Below are 15,031 nucleotides of genomic sequence, written 5' to 3'. Positions count from 1 at the left end.
CATGTTTGAGCACAGTGGGGAACTGAGCACACTGTCCGCAGATCTGTGACTCTTTCAGCCTGGGTGGATCAACACACGATTACCTTTATGATTACAGTGTAGTGATCATGATATCATCTTTAAATGGGTGTTTACATGCGAAATAAACTTTGATGTTATTGTCAGAAACACTGTGGTTGATGTTTGCCAGGAAGCCAGGAGGCTCAAGAGGTCACAATGTTGTCAGAAATATCCACTGCATATTACAAGGTGCAGGAGTTTCTAAACCTTACACTGCTCACAAGTGAAAGGGGTTCAAGCTCCATTACCTATAGTTGCTAAATGTACGACTAAGCTTAAAAAGAATCAATTAGCCAGTAGTATGTAAACAAATACCTATATAAAATGAAAGCCCTCATACAGTAGTAACATACCATGATTGCGCATAAATGATTTGCACATAGGATTCATTTGTATTTATTTCTATGTGGAGCAATCAAATAATCAGCTTCGCAGGGCTGAAATCACATAACCGATCTTTAGAATACGTCACTTACCCAAACTTCCTGGCCTGCACATGTAGTTACCACAGACATATTCACAAACCTTTGGCAACTTACTGATTAATATTCGTATGTGTGACATAAGATCTGCACATTATTTTAGTGGGGGACAAGTGACCTTAAATCAATGGAAGACTGAATTAATGGATCCTCCAGTGTCCTCAATCACATAATGTCACCAACGTGACATGAAAAATGAGAGAAGGGGAATCCAGTAATTCTCTTACCAATACCCAGAATTGAACCTGCACCTTGGGTAGTGAGGTAGTTAGGTCCAAGGGACTTAGGACATGGTGAGAACTGGGTAAATGTGTAACGGTGTGAGGGAAACTTACCTTTGAGGAGTCAAGCAGCTGCCTAGCCGTGAGGTCAGTGTCCTGATCTGAGGTGACCAGGTCTGAGGGACTCGGCGGGGCTGAAGATGGAGGACAGGACATGGACAAAGACCGTGACAGGCTAGCATGTTCCTGTTTGTAGTACTGAAGTTGAAGGAAAAACTGAAATAACAAACACATGTGGAAGTTCAAACTGCTGTTCAAGGATGTGTTGCCAGGTTAATTCTAAATGTCATACAATTTCAAATCACACTGCTTTTGGTTCAGGTTTATAGTGAATCGAAATGTACAGATAATATTGAAAGCTAAGGTGGGAAAAATAAAACAGACATCAGACCTAGTGACCTCGTCCAACACAAGCTGAATGGGTCAAGCAATTGTGACCTCATCCAACACATGCTGAATAGATCGAGCAATCGTGACCTCACCCAACACAAGCAGGATGGGTCAAGCAATTGTAACATATTTAAACACAAGCTGGATCAGCCAAGCAATCATGACTTTACCCAACACATGTTGAATGGTTCAAACAACTGTGACCTCACCCAACACAAATTGGATCAGTCAAGCAATTGTGACCTCACCCAACACAAATTGGATCAGTCAAGCAACTGTGACCTCACCCAACACAAATTAGATCAGTCAAGCAACTGTGACCTCACCCAACAGAAATTGGATCAGTCAAGCAATTGTGACTTCACCCAACACAAATTGGATCAGTCAAGCAACTGTGACCTCACCCAACAGAAATTGGATCAGTCAAGCAATTGTGACTTCACCCAACACAAATTGGATCAATCAAGCAACTGTGATCTCACCCAACACAAATTGGATCAGTCAAGCAGTTGTGACCTCACCCAACACAAGCTGGGTTTTGTCACAAGTTAATGACCCCTCACCCATTTTGCTAAAGGTTAACAACATCCTGGTAATCTCACCAGCAGTTCGCTCCACTCGCGCAACACCTCAGCCACATAGTAGGCTGTGTTGAGGATAGAGCAAAAGCGAGGGCTCTGCGGGTCATGTGACTCTTCCTTCATCACCTGCACCAGACGAATACGAAAGTCATCCAGCAGCTCCAACTGGAGATCCAAAAACCTTAACTTGTGTGAGGGATGTGGGATCGGCTTGTATCGATCTGAAAATAGCAATCAGAGCCAAAATCTGGATCACTAACTTTCTAACTGTACTGAAAGTTCTGTCGGTAGTTAGGAAAGTTTATATTTTGGTGTTAAAGCCAGTCTTGTCTTAACAGAAAACTAGACTATAGTCAACATTAATGATACTCAAATAACTGATAACTAATGGGTCAGAATAATGGCTTATACACACGGCTTAAACAGCTTGGCCCTGATACAGTGACAACATATTGAAAGACTAATTCTCCTACTCCTCATTATCATTTCATTAATATTATCATCAGGTGATGTTGAGGTGAGGTGTGTTACCTGTTAATGTCAAGAGTAAGGTCATGTAAAGTGAGATGAGTGTGTGTTATCTGTGATTATCAAGAGTAAGGTAATGTAAGGTGAGGTGGGTGTGTGTTGCCTGTGATTGTCATGAGTAAGGTCATGTTGGGATGAGGTGAGTGTGTGTTACCTGTGACTGTCATCAGTAAGGTTGTGTGAGGTGAGTGTGTGTTATCTGTGATTATAAAAAGTAAGGTCATGTAGAGTGGGGTGAGTGTGTGTTACCTGTGATTGTCATCAGTAAGGTCATGTACAGTGAGGTGAGTGTGTGTTACCTGTAACTGTCATGAGTAAGGTTGTGTGAGGTGAGTGTGTGTTATCTGTGATTATCAAGAGTAAGGCCATGTTGAGGTGAGGTGAGTGTGTGTTACGTGTGATTGTCATTAGTAAGGTCATGTAGAGTGAGGTGAGTGTGTGTTACCTGTGACTGTCATCAGTAAGGTCATGTAGAGTGAGGTGAGTGTGTGTTACCTGTGACTGTCATCAGTAAGGTCATGTAAGGTGAGGTGAGTGTGTGTTACCTGTGACTGTCATCAGTAAGGTCATGTAAGGTGAGGTGAGTGTGTGTTACCTGTGACTGTCATGAGTAAGGTCACGTAAAGTGAGGTGAGTGTGTGTTACCTGTGACTGTCATGAGTAAGGTCATGTGAGGTGAGTGTGTGTTACCTGTGATAGTCATGAGTAAGGTCATGAAGCTCTCCCCACACTCAGGCAACCTTCAGTTCATCCACATCAGAAATGTCCTTGTACTGTGACCTCCAGGCTGAAGCTGACGTCAGCATCTGGTCAATCTTCTCTACAGCAACTAAGCAAAGACAAACGAAACAGGCATTGATGTGAAAAAAAAAATGTGAAATTACTTATTAGTTTAGCTAGTGTGGATTAAACAAAGAGCAGGTGTAACTGCACTTTACACTTCTAGAATCTACAAAGCAGTTGTGAGTTGATACACCTTTTGTAACGTCACAGGATACGCCATATATAATGCCAAATTATTCATCCTCAGCTGAACTATACAATAGATATTACTCACGAAACAAGTTGTCAAAGTCAGACATTTTCATGCTGACGCACCTTTAGGAATCACATTACAGGTGACAATAACTCACACTTTCTCTCAATGATGATCCACTTGTTGAAGGTGTTCTCATTAGTGAGAACATGGAGACATCCCGGCTGACTGTTCGGGTAACCAAAGCTGGTGCGGAGCTCACGGTCAAACAACAGAGCCTCATCAACCAGGTGAGCAAATAGCTGGTCATCATACTGTACCTGAGGTAAATCAGAAGCCATCTTCTCCATCACCACACACACCATCGCCCTCATCAGCTCCACCTGCAGTAACACATTACACATGGAATGTATACAGAGAAAAAGAAAAGAGAAGTAACCAAGCAGCAGCACGATTAAAACTCATCTTTGAAACTTTCTAAACACATCCCAGATTTGAACACACAATGTCAGTTGGTATTAATCTGTACTGAAGCAGTCAAAAACTTTCAGCCTCTGGAACAGACAGGCCTTAACATGTAGAGGCAATGGTAAAACCCTATCGTGCTCACCCTGGCATCCACAGAGTAAAAGCCAGCATCCACCAGCACAGGCTGAACCCTCTTCTCCAGAAAGTCACTGTGATCACGGATCCAGCTTAGTGCTTGAGTAAAATACCACTCAGGCTGAAAGTATGAGCCCAAGCAGTTATCACATGCCAAACAGTGATGGAGGCAATGAAGGATGTCAGGCCAAAGAAATATCAATGCATTTTCAATATCATTTACAAAATTGATGATAAGATTCTCTTACACAAGAACAGTTTTACACAATGTAATTCAGGCCTAAACTCTGTGAAGAAACCTGTCATAATTCATTGACTTCTAAATGATTCTAAAACTGACAGTACACAGGAAAAACCTCTTGTCAGATTGTCAATGAAAATAGTATACTAAAACACCACTGAGAATGAGACCCTGTAAAAACTAACCAAACAAAATCTTTCAAAAGTAAAAACAGATCTTTCCACAACAGAGATCAGCATACCTTCTCTATGTTGTTTGTCTGCCTCTTTCCATGGAAGTGGTACTTGAACCTCTTTCTGAGGGGTTTGAACATGAGTTGAAGGGGTAGAAGCTGTACCTGTAAACCAGGGATGTCTCCCAGGCGGGATGGGGGTTTCTCTGTGCTGTGGTCTGCTAGACCTGCTCTGGGGCAGCCGTCAAGGGAATAACCACAAGTGTATATAGGAATACATGTCTAACCTAAATTCAAAAGTTGCCTGTGATTTCTTCTGGTTTTATGCATAAACAAGACGGCATAAATGTAACTAAATGTATCATAAAATCCCTACACAATGGGTTTACGGTTTATAACTCGAGTTCTCCTCGAGACACCACACAAGCACACAACAGTGAGCTGGCTACTAACACAGCATGCTGTAGTAAGGCAGGATACGGCAGCTGTAAGAGGAGGAGCTGTTTGAAGAGAGACTCCATCCTGTGACTGACTTCCTTCACATTTTGTATGGATGGAGCCTTGATGGTGGAGGCCACCAGGGGCCACTTCATGGTCTTCAGAATCTCCTCAAATTCACTGTAACGACACACACAAATAATCATTCTCAAACTTATGTATTAAAGAGACTATACTGGAGATTTTTGACAAAATGTATACATTCTCCGATGAGATCAATTTCTCTGTCGTTTCCACAAATGCAGACTGGTGCCTGTACTATTTACAGTATTAGAACTATTCTAAAACTTGAAAAAGTTGAACTGTGGCCTGCTTTATAAATTTAAGAATTTTGTTACCAATTACCAAGTAAGACATGAACAGACGAGGCTGATATTTCAGCAAAGGCAATTATTTGGGCTGTTCTAAAATAATAGGAAAATTCATTCAGGCTTATGCTGATCAATTTTTCAGAAGAAAAACTCATTCAAGTTTCAGTGATGAATTTTTGCAAAAAAGTGGCCTCTATAATATAACCCAAATTAAAATCAGCATCACTACATACATACTAAAAGCTACTGCTGAAAATAACTGTCAGATTGTAATACTTTCATATACTAAGCATATTCAAACTGTGAGTACTGGATATTTATGCAAAGACTCCACATACTGCTGATTCATCCTGTAAAACCTGACTGTACTTGATATTCGAACTGCATTCTAAATATTTTAACATGCCTGAGACATGCTGTGCATATATGTGCATACTTAGCAATTTTCTCTTGGAGTATGTTGTACCAGAAAAGGGCAGTGCTCTTGATGAAGGTCAGCAGGTTAGAGCAGTAAGACGGTTGGAGCTGGGAGAAGAGCTGAGTGAGAGACTGGAATGCCTCCACTGACCGTTCCATGGACTCTGTGATCAAGGCTGCCTGGATCTCTGAGCTGAAACAATCCAACGCGGTCACTGTCCTGATTTATATTAAAAACTTTTCAGATGAAGCACTTTTCTAGTTTTGTTTACTTTAGTTTTTTGTGGACAAGATGAGGTATTTCATTGCAGTCTCACTTACATAACATACAGAAGACCCCAGGTACCAAAACCAGTAGCAGTGTACTGTACTGGACAACAGAACATCTATTACTTGGCTTGTTCTCTGCTGCTTAATGCTAGTTAAGCCAGTAGGCACCAAATGGCCAATATTGAAGTATTTTTGTAGCTAAGCTACACGTAGATTGAAACCATTCACTAACTGGACATGCAATTTAAAATGTGCCAGTATAGTTGGATGAATTAAGTGTACCTGGACAGAAGTGCAAAATGGACACAGAAAAACTAATGAAAAAAGTGATTTAAATCAAGCACATAAAGTGTAAGTGAAATCAATGACATTTTATATTCTAGTCATCACCACAAACATATCCTTCATATGCAGTACTCATTAATAACTGAGAGGGAATAAGATTACCTGTGAGTAACTAGTCTCACCTAAGCTCCTCTATTTTGGCCACACAAGTCAGGTACTTTGAGTACTGTTCTAACTCTTTAACCTGATTGGTGAGTGTAGAGAGCTGCTTCACCATTGGCTCTAGTTTCCTAACATGGTCCATGACTTCATGATGGGTGGCCTCTTGGCTCTCCCCTAACTTCTTGATCTTCCTCTCAGCATCCTCAGCATCATGTATAGCAGTCTCTATCTTATTTGGCACTTCACTACTTACTAAAGACAACTGGAACAGAAGAACAAAGAACTCTTGTTATTCTGCATCAGACAAAATACTCAGCTTTTCATTGGACAATAACAGTCACGTGGGGTACAGATATTCTGCAGATGTCCAATGTATTTGCTGAGTATATTATCTCCCTTTGTTAGGGTCCAACGATGGTCACATTGCTGAAGCGATTCACCTATACATTGGTCTTCTGCACTGAACTGATGGATCTTTGCAAGATAAATTTGTTAAATGATGATTCAGTTATAGAATATGCAAATATATGGTGTCAATAATCCTCATATTGGGCAAGGCGTCAATATGAGGATAACCATATAACTAATGAAACACTTCAAACGTGTAATCTTGATGGTCCTGTCTTTTCCAGTACTGATAAGCTTTCATTTATTCAATACAATGCACTGTAAAGTACTTATAATTCACTAGAATGTATTTTCGTGGATTTATTCCAAAACTATGTTTATGGGAATTAATTTTCACGTATTTAATCAAGGGAATACTGGAAAAACTTAAAAACTGTTTAATTTTCCATGTGATAACATCTCCAAAAGTACTAAAGCACATCAAACAGGGAATATCAATAGTGGCTTTAATCCTCCTTTCTTTCCTACGGTGTTGCTAATCCCCGTAATCTGGATCAGACATTGAAACCATGGGGGATGGATTATCACTTTGTAAGAAGTTTACTTTCGTACCTACCGTAAGCAGTATTCAAAGAGGTGTCACTTGTTTTCGCACCATTAATACTTTAGTACTTTGAATCAGGTGGCAAAGTGATCTGTCACTTTTTGAGCAGTTCAATGCAAAACATCTGAATTAACCATTGTCGGCACCAGTCATTCATCTTTTGTTAAGCAACACCTGGTTAGGTTTTGACTGTTTTTGGTTTTAACTGTCCTCTGCAGCCCATCAGAAACTGGTAATATTACCGTAGCTGTCAAACGGCCATTGCGTTGTTGTACACAGGTCTTAATTTGTTATAAGCTCACTCATTGGTCCACAGGAGAGAAACAGCCAATGGGATAGCGTGTATCAAAGCGATATTCATTGGAAGTCAGTATGTGCTAGTATCTACTTTTCATTCATTTACCTGCATAACAAAGACTGATCAAACTAAAGACAAATTTGTTATATACCCCAGAGTTTGTACGTATTAAAAGCTCTAAGTTTCCCTTCCTACTGTTGAAATTCAACTGGCCCGCCAGGCTTTCTTATCGCAACTCCTGTCACTCCGGTTTCACTTTAATAAAACTACCTGTAGCATATGATTCAATACTGGCATTTTTTTCGCTGCAGTCATTTTTCGTAGTAAATAATTGGCTGCGAAAATTAGTTCCATACAAAAATTAAGTACTTCACAGTGTCAGACGTTTGCCAACATGCACTCATAAACCTGCCTGCTACAACAACAAACACACTTTGTCATTTCAGTTGAAATGCAACACGTTTCACTCACCGATGGATTTGGTCTGTTGGTTTGATTTGTTTTGCAGTGTGTCATGCATTCACACTCACTCATTAATGATACATGACATAGTTATTTTTTGTGGTCTGAGATGAGGAAATCCACAGCTGTATCACGATTTCACTGTTTTAACAATGCTGTCAAATAAAACAAGTTAGGTTTGTTCAGCCTAAATGGCAATCTAACGCGTGCTTCTACTGCAGTTGTTGTTGTTGTATTACAACACGCATCTCGTATCTACCTGTTTCTCCAATGACTCTCTGGTTTTCAAAAGTTCTTCAAACAGAGGTTTTGCCTTCGACAGTGACTTGATACTCGATCCAATCTCCTCGTTGATGAAAGACACTGCAAAGGTCTGGACAGAAGATGCGCTGCCTCCACTAGAGGCAGCCATGTTCTCGTCGAGTAATAGACTGACGTGGTGTGGTTTCCGAAAATGCACATTTCGGAAACCAGGCTTATCCGTGGTGGATGTTGATCAATGTAGATGTAGTCTAAAATAGATGTGTTGTCGTTTTAATTTTGAGATGCATTCAGCCATAATTAATGTAGAAGCTCCTTACACAGTAAAGTATTGTGCATATTTAATTGATCGATATGGAGTCAAACTTTATAGATATGAATCCCAGTGCGTTGTTAGGGGAATGTCTATAGATTCTCCTTGTTCTCACGATGTTAACGGCCAGTATGGTCTTATTTAGCCCAAAGCTAACGCCTGGCTTCGGTCATATAGGCTTCCATGCGAACAATTTCACTGAAAAAAAAACCCGGCTCGAACACTACCTTATTTTTGATATCCACCAATTCCCTGAAACGCCCGAAATGTAATATGTCAAAACCAGGATTGTTAAACCATCTTTCAACTGTAATCCAGCCTCTTCAACTTTCGAATCGTACAACTCAAGTCAACGTCTGCCATGTTTGGAATTTTTTTTTCAACTTCGGGCAAGTTGATGTGCCGCGAAAATTTTATCCTACACAACATTCTGTTTTACAGGGCATGAAACTCTTGAAGAGAATGTTGGGTAGGATAAAATTTAATCGTGATCTGAATTGTCCGGTTCGAAAGTTTAAACGGCTGGATTACAACTGAAAGACGGTCAGCCTTATGACCACCATGTAGGCCTACTATGACGACTAGTTTGTTAATACCGGTATAGGTCTATCTTACCAAAGATCGGAGGTTTAGGGCTACAAGCAGGATGAACTTTCATTTTCCTTCATAGATAAATACATAAAACGATTAGATATGCAAACTTAGAGTTAAATAAAATTTACATTCTAACAAAGCAGTTATATTTACACCTATATATAACGACATATTATGCTCGTTTTGTATCAGTTGAGAACACACCACGCATTTGGAATTAGGAAATGACTGGTGCATTTTTATTTATTTATTTATTTATTTATTTGATTGGTGTTTTACGCCGTACTCAAGAATATGTCACTTATGTAAACCCCCAGGTCAGATCTGCCCAAACCTGCAGGCCAGATCTGCTCTGGGTGTTCACCAGTAAGCTAGTCACATCAGTAACCAAGCCTTATGCTTGTGGGGGAGTGCCCATGGCCTGAGAGGGGGTGGGAGGTCACATGACCTCCACACCCCAGCCTTGCCATGCGGCCCTTTGTTTTAGCCCCATTCCCTCCAAGACAGCCGAGCAGTCAAGACGTGTTTTACCAAGATCACAGCCAGTCTTCATTCATACATTTCACCCAGGTGCTGTACCGTCTTGACTGCCCGACGTTACCCTCTAGGCTGCTTCTCCTTGTGAAACTATCCAAACTCAGAAGGAAGGAAGGAAGGGAAAGGAACATATTTACAGATACCCCTACTCTCATACTGATTATCTCTGTCTTAAATAATAAATTCTCAGGCTGTGGCACTTGTGAAAACCCAGCAGAGCATTTGCGTTCTTTGTCCAGCATATATTTAACACTTGTTTCCCCAAAAGCCAGTCACGTGTCCACCCGACAACGTAAGATAGTCTCGCAGGTGATTCGACCGCAGACAAACAGGTCTTACATTTGGCGCCCGAAATGGGACAATCGTGATTGCGCTTTGGTGTTGTTAAATATTGCTGAGACACTTCCATGACAGAGAAGCAGTGACCTCTTGCCACTCTACGTCACCCTGTAGTAACAGCTGTTCACATCCATTTCATGTGATCTACAGTCTGTCAGTCTTCTTGTTCACAGCTACCTCCTGCAGTAAATCATATAGTGACACTCTCGTTGAGCTCGCACTGAAGTGATTAACTGTCTCTTTCCACTCTGACAAGCTTCACTCTTCAGATTAGCTACACCAAGCCACATATCATGGCTGGTATTGAGCAGGGCACTTTGGAAAAACTGATGAAGTCTAGGCATATAGACTGCTCAAAGTCAGTGGCCTTAAGTGACCTGCCTGAAGACACGAGAGAGGCTGACATTAAGGAGAGAGTGGAGGAGCTCTATGGTACAACGTCTAAAGTCATACATGTTCCTGGAGTGGTTCCCACCTTCTTGGTGGAATTTGCCAGCCAGGATACTATGCTTAGGGTGGGTCATACCATGCTGTTTAGGGAAAAGGAGGTCACAGTCAATCAACTACCCCTTCCACACCCATTGGTGGAAAACATTTCAGCCAGTGGCCAGCCTGGATCGGTTGACAAAGGAGGCATCTCTAGATATGTCCAGGAGGAACTAGCAAAACAAAAATCTTGGATCTCTAGAGATGTCCAGGAGGAACTAGCAAAACAAAAATCTTGGATCTCTAGAGATGTCCAGGAGGAACTAGCAAAACAAAACTCTTGGATGCTGGACTTACTTCAGCGAAATAATGAAGTGCTCATGAGGCAGATCACTGAGCTAATGAAGAATGCCTGTTTGGTTGCCTCTAGTGAGAAAGCCCCTGTGATGCCTAATATCCAGCCAACAACACCTACCCCACCTGTAGTGGCTGATGGCCAGCCATTAGCATCTGCCCCAACTCCTGCCCCTGAGGTATTACGGCAGAAGACCTCATATGTGACAGCAGCCCATGTTCACTCAGCAGCTGCCACACCAGTTGATCAACATACAAGTTCGGCGCATAGCCCAATGCAAGCCCCTCAAGGGAGTCAGCAAATGCCCATCTTTTGGGAAAGGCCAAGCCCCCACTTTTACCGAGTGAAGCCATTCTCTGGAACCTACCCGGTGAAGAGTGGGGAAAGTTCTCTCAAAGAATGGTGCCAACAAATGCGCATAATTCAGGATGACCAGACGCTGACTGCATCATCCAAACGTCAGCGGTTGATGAGCAGTTTGCTGTCACCAGCCCTTGATATGGTGCTAGGTCTTGGGGAGAACAAGCAGCCAGACGAAATGATCTCTTACCTGAGACGGTTGTACAGAGGAAAAAAAGATGATGTCCTCACTTGGAAGCAATTCTTTTCTCTGACACCGACTCCCAGTGAGTTACCATCGGAGTACCTGATACGGCTTGAAGTCGAGCTGCAGAAGCTCAGACTAAGCAAGCCCATGTCTCAGACTGAAGTCGATCAAACTCGACTTACACAGTTCCGCACGACCAATCGGAACCCAAACGTGTACAGCATTTTGAATGCACGCTTTCAAACTGGGGCATCTCCATCACTCCCGGAACTCATGGATGCAGTTAGGGATGTAGAAAAAGACGATGTGCTATTTCCCACCCAGGCAAAAGCCCGGAACCATGTACACAATACCTCTGAGACAGTGGAGTCTGGTAGTTCTGAACTCCACAACTTAAAGGCTGACATACAGAAGATCTTTTGCCTTGTAAGTCAGACTCACTCCCTTACCAAACAACCTGATCAGGACCATCTGGTGAGAAACAAGGAGCAGGAGCCCAAGAAAAATGGCCAGAAGACAACTAAATTTCGCAGGTTCTGTCACAACTGCGGACAGTGGGATCACAGCAGACCCAGGTGCCGAAATTCACCAAATCAGGCTTTGGTGTGGCAACGCACCAAGGAGAGAGATGACTTTTACACACAAATTCGCCAAAATAAGTCAAACTCCACCTCTGCGGATTTAAACTCCGAGGGGTCTCTGAGGCATTAAAAGGACAATCAGAGACCCCGGCTTCCTCAAATCGTCCTACAGCAATCCGCAACAAGGGCTATTATGACAAAAGGGCACATGCCATTAAACTTGAGTGTGGTGACAGAGTACTTGTGCGTAATGATGGAGTCAGGGGGAAACACAAAATTGCAGATCGGTGGAGACCTGGCATCTTTGTGGTGGAGAGGCAACACTCAGATCTCCCAGTCTATGTAGTCAGACCAGAAATTGGAGACAAGCCATCCAAAACCTACCACCGTAACCTATTACTCCCGATAGGCTCTCTGCCTCTAGAAATCGATGAGGAAGATGCACCATCCGCACCAGAGAGACCGGTAACACGCTCAAAACCTCGGCTAACTGCTCAACAAGATGAAGCAGAAGACGACACAGACTTCAGCGATGAGGACAGATGGTACTGTGCGACGCTTTCGGATGCAGGGGGACATGTTGTGGAGCCAATTACAGGCCCAGAACAAGACACCGCACCGTCAGCAGTTAATTCACGGCCATTAAATCCGAACTGCCCAGAGTTTGTCCCACGGCAGCCGTTCCACCTACGACCTGATCAAGTCATTGAAGCATTGGAAAATCCTCCAGTGGAAACCCTCGTGGCAGATCAGCAAGGTGAAGTGGATAGTACGCCTGTGGCAGACAATGTGGACTCTGAACCAGCGATGCCCTTGACGGTGCAGACATCCTCAACTGATGACACCAATCCCGGACGAGCCTCCAGTGAGATGGACGAGGACATCCCTCTACCTGTGGAGACCACGTCGCAGGACTCCATAAGACGCTCCGAACGCCAGAGGCAACCTCCCCGAAGATTCACTTATGATCCATACGGGGTTGCCTACAGCAAGTATATGGTCTGGGTATAACCTGAGCAAACTCTCACATGGGTGCTTTGAGCAGGGTAACCCAGTCCTTTTTGTTACTTTTTGTAGAATTTTGGGTAATAATGGATATCGCTCTTGATAAAGTACAGAATTTTGACATTACCCCTTTTCTTTCTGTCTGGTGATAAGTACCATTCCTTTTCCATTTAAAACTTCTAAAATTTTAAATATGCTCTGTATAGTGCACTACGCATGGTTTTTAAGAAATATGTAGGACCATTGGTAGGCAGTATTGACATGCTTTGTTCTTTTTATCTGGCTCGCTTTTCTTATGTTACAGGTCAATATGGAAGCATTACTGCTAGAGATCCATTCCCTGAAAGCCGAGCTCATCAACGTCCAACTGGAGCGTGATGTACTCCGGAGAGAGTGAGATGAAGCCAGAGCTTGCCTAGTAAGGACACTAAAGGACATCTTCAGGAAGAGAGACAGTCCACAGCCCACAGGGGACAGAGATGGCGCATCATCCCTCGTGGACGCCACAAGGCCGTCGAGCCCCTCGACGGTGGACGACAGGCCTGGCGAACCCCCGGCTGGTATGCCCAGTATGGTTCATATGCCATGTAGTCCCTCGACGGCGGCGCATGCATCTGATCCCTCTACTGAGGTGACCAAGCCCATCAATGTACGGAGCGTTGCTGTCACACCCAGCCTGAACACTGGGAAAGAGAACCGACTGTACATTGCGCTCAGTCATCAGGCCAACGACAGAAGGACAGGCAAAAGAAGAACTGTCCAAACCTATGGCTGGCCCTTGGAATGAAAAGGAGGGCCACAGTACCTACTCTCCAGGAAGCAAAGCGAGTGCGTGTGACGCTGGCAGAAGACAGGGACTCTAGCAGTGATTCTCCAGATACCAGGGACAATAACAGAAATCATCACTTTTAAACGTGTTCTGTCCATGGAGTACCACAGGGGTATCTACTTGGGTGAGTGGGCAAGTGCTTTGACTTGGTAGCACGCACTTGACTTCTTGGCTGAGTGGACCACGTCGCTCTAGTTGGAGGCTTCCCGTGTCCTTTTTAGGGGGGGAGAGTGTAAACCCCCAGGTCAGATCTGCCCAAACCTGCAGGCCAGATCTGCTCTGGGTGTTCACCAGTAAGCTAGTCACATCAGTAACCAAGCCTTATGCTTGTGGGGGAGTGCCCATGGCCTGAGAGGGGGTGGGAGGTCACATGACCTCCACACCCCAGCCTTGCCATGCGGCCCTTTGTTTTAGCCCCATTCCCTCCAAGACAGCCGAGCAGTCAAGACGTGTTTTACCAAGATCACAGCCAGTCTTCATTCATACATTTCACCCAGGTGCTGTACCGTCTTGACTGCCCGACGTTACCCTCTAGGCTGCTTCTCCTTGTGAAACTATCCAAACTCAGAAGGAAGGAAGGAAGGGAAAGGAACATATTTACAGATACCCCTACTCTCATACTGATTATCTCTGTCTTAAATAATAAATTCTCAGGCTGTGGCACTTGTGAAAACCCAGCAGAGCATTTGCGTTCTTTGTCCAGCATATATTTAACACTTGTTTCCCCAAAAGCCAGTCACGTGTCCACCCGACAACGTAAGATAGTCTCGCAGGTGATTCGACCGCAGACAAACAGGTCTTACACTTATACGACGGCGGCCAGCATTATGGTGGGTGGAAACCGGGCATAGCCTGGGGGAAACCCACGACCATCAGCAGGTTGCCGCTAGACCTTCCCACGTACGACCGGAGAGGAAGCCAGTATGAGCTGGACTTGAACTTACAGCGACCGCATTGGTGAGAGACTCCTGGGTCATTACGGGTGCATTTTAAAATCATCCCTAAGCATTGCTTTCTTTTAAATATTCTCAAAATACATCATGATTAAAGCGCTGCCTTATGATTACAAATGAAAACATTTTGTTTTTTTTGTTCCTGTAAATAACACGCACATATACAATGATCATGTCTTTTATACTCTTATACACGAACACGTAGGCCTATACATCTTGGCCCATTTAAATTCTCACATTAGGAGTTTGTAATTCAGTCTTTTATTTAAGAATTAATAAATTCATAATACCAAACAGTTATGTTTGCAATTTACTGCTTTAC

The 15,031-nt window shown here is 43.1% G+C and overlaps 1 protein-coding gene across 1 annotated transcript in view; it reads right to left on the bottom strand.

Annotated features, from left to right (window-relative positions):
• LOC135476622 (RAD50-interacting protein 1-like) overlaps positions 1-15,031 on the bottom strand; it is a 32,926-nt gene that overhangs the window by 4,653 nt on the left and 13,242 nt on the right. The window contains 10 exon segments of the mRNA XM_064756712.1: positions 878-1,039; positions 1,816-2,015; positions 3,013-3,058; positions 3,060-3,151; positions 3,456-3,681; positions 3,909-4,022; positions 4,384-4,546; positions 4,795-4,932; positions 5,560-5,733; positions 6,278-6,519. Coding sequence (XP_064612782.1) covers positions 878-1,039; positions 1,816-2,015; positions 3,013-3,058; positions 3,060-3,151; positions 3,456-3,681; positions 3,909-4,022; positions 4,384-4,546; positions 4,795-4,932; positions 5,560-5,733; positions 6,278-6,399 — 1,437 coding nt within the window. The 5' untranslated portion in view covers positions 6,400-6,519.

The sequence above is a fragment of the Liolophura sinensis genome, chromosome 1 (genome assembly GCF_032854445.1).
Source record: "Liolophura sinensis isolate JHLJ2023 chromosome 1, CUHK_Ljap_v2, whole genome shotgun sequence".
Lineage (NCBI taxonomy): Eukaryota > Metazoa > Mollusca > Polyplacophora > Chitonida > Chitonidae > Liolophura > Liolophura sinensis.
This window is presented reverse-complemented; position numbering and strand designations above follow the sequence as displayed.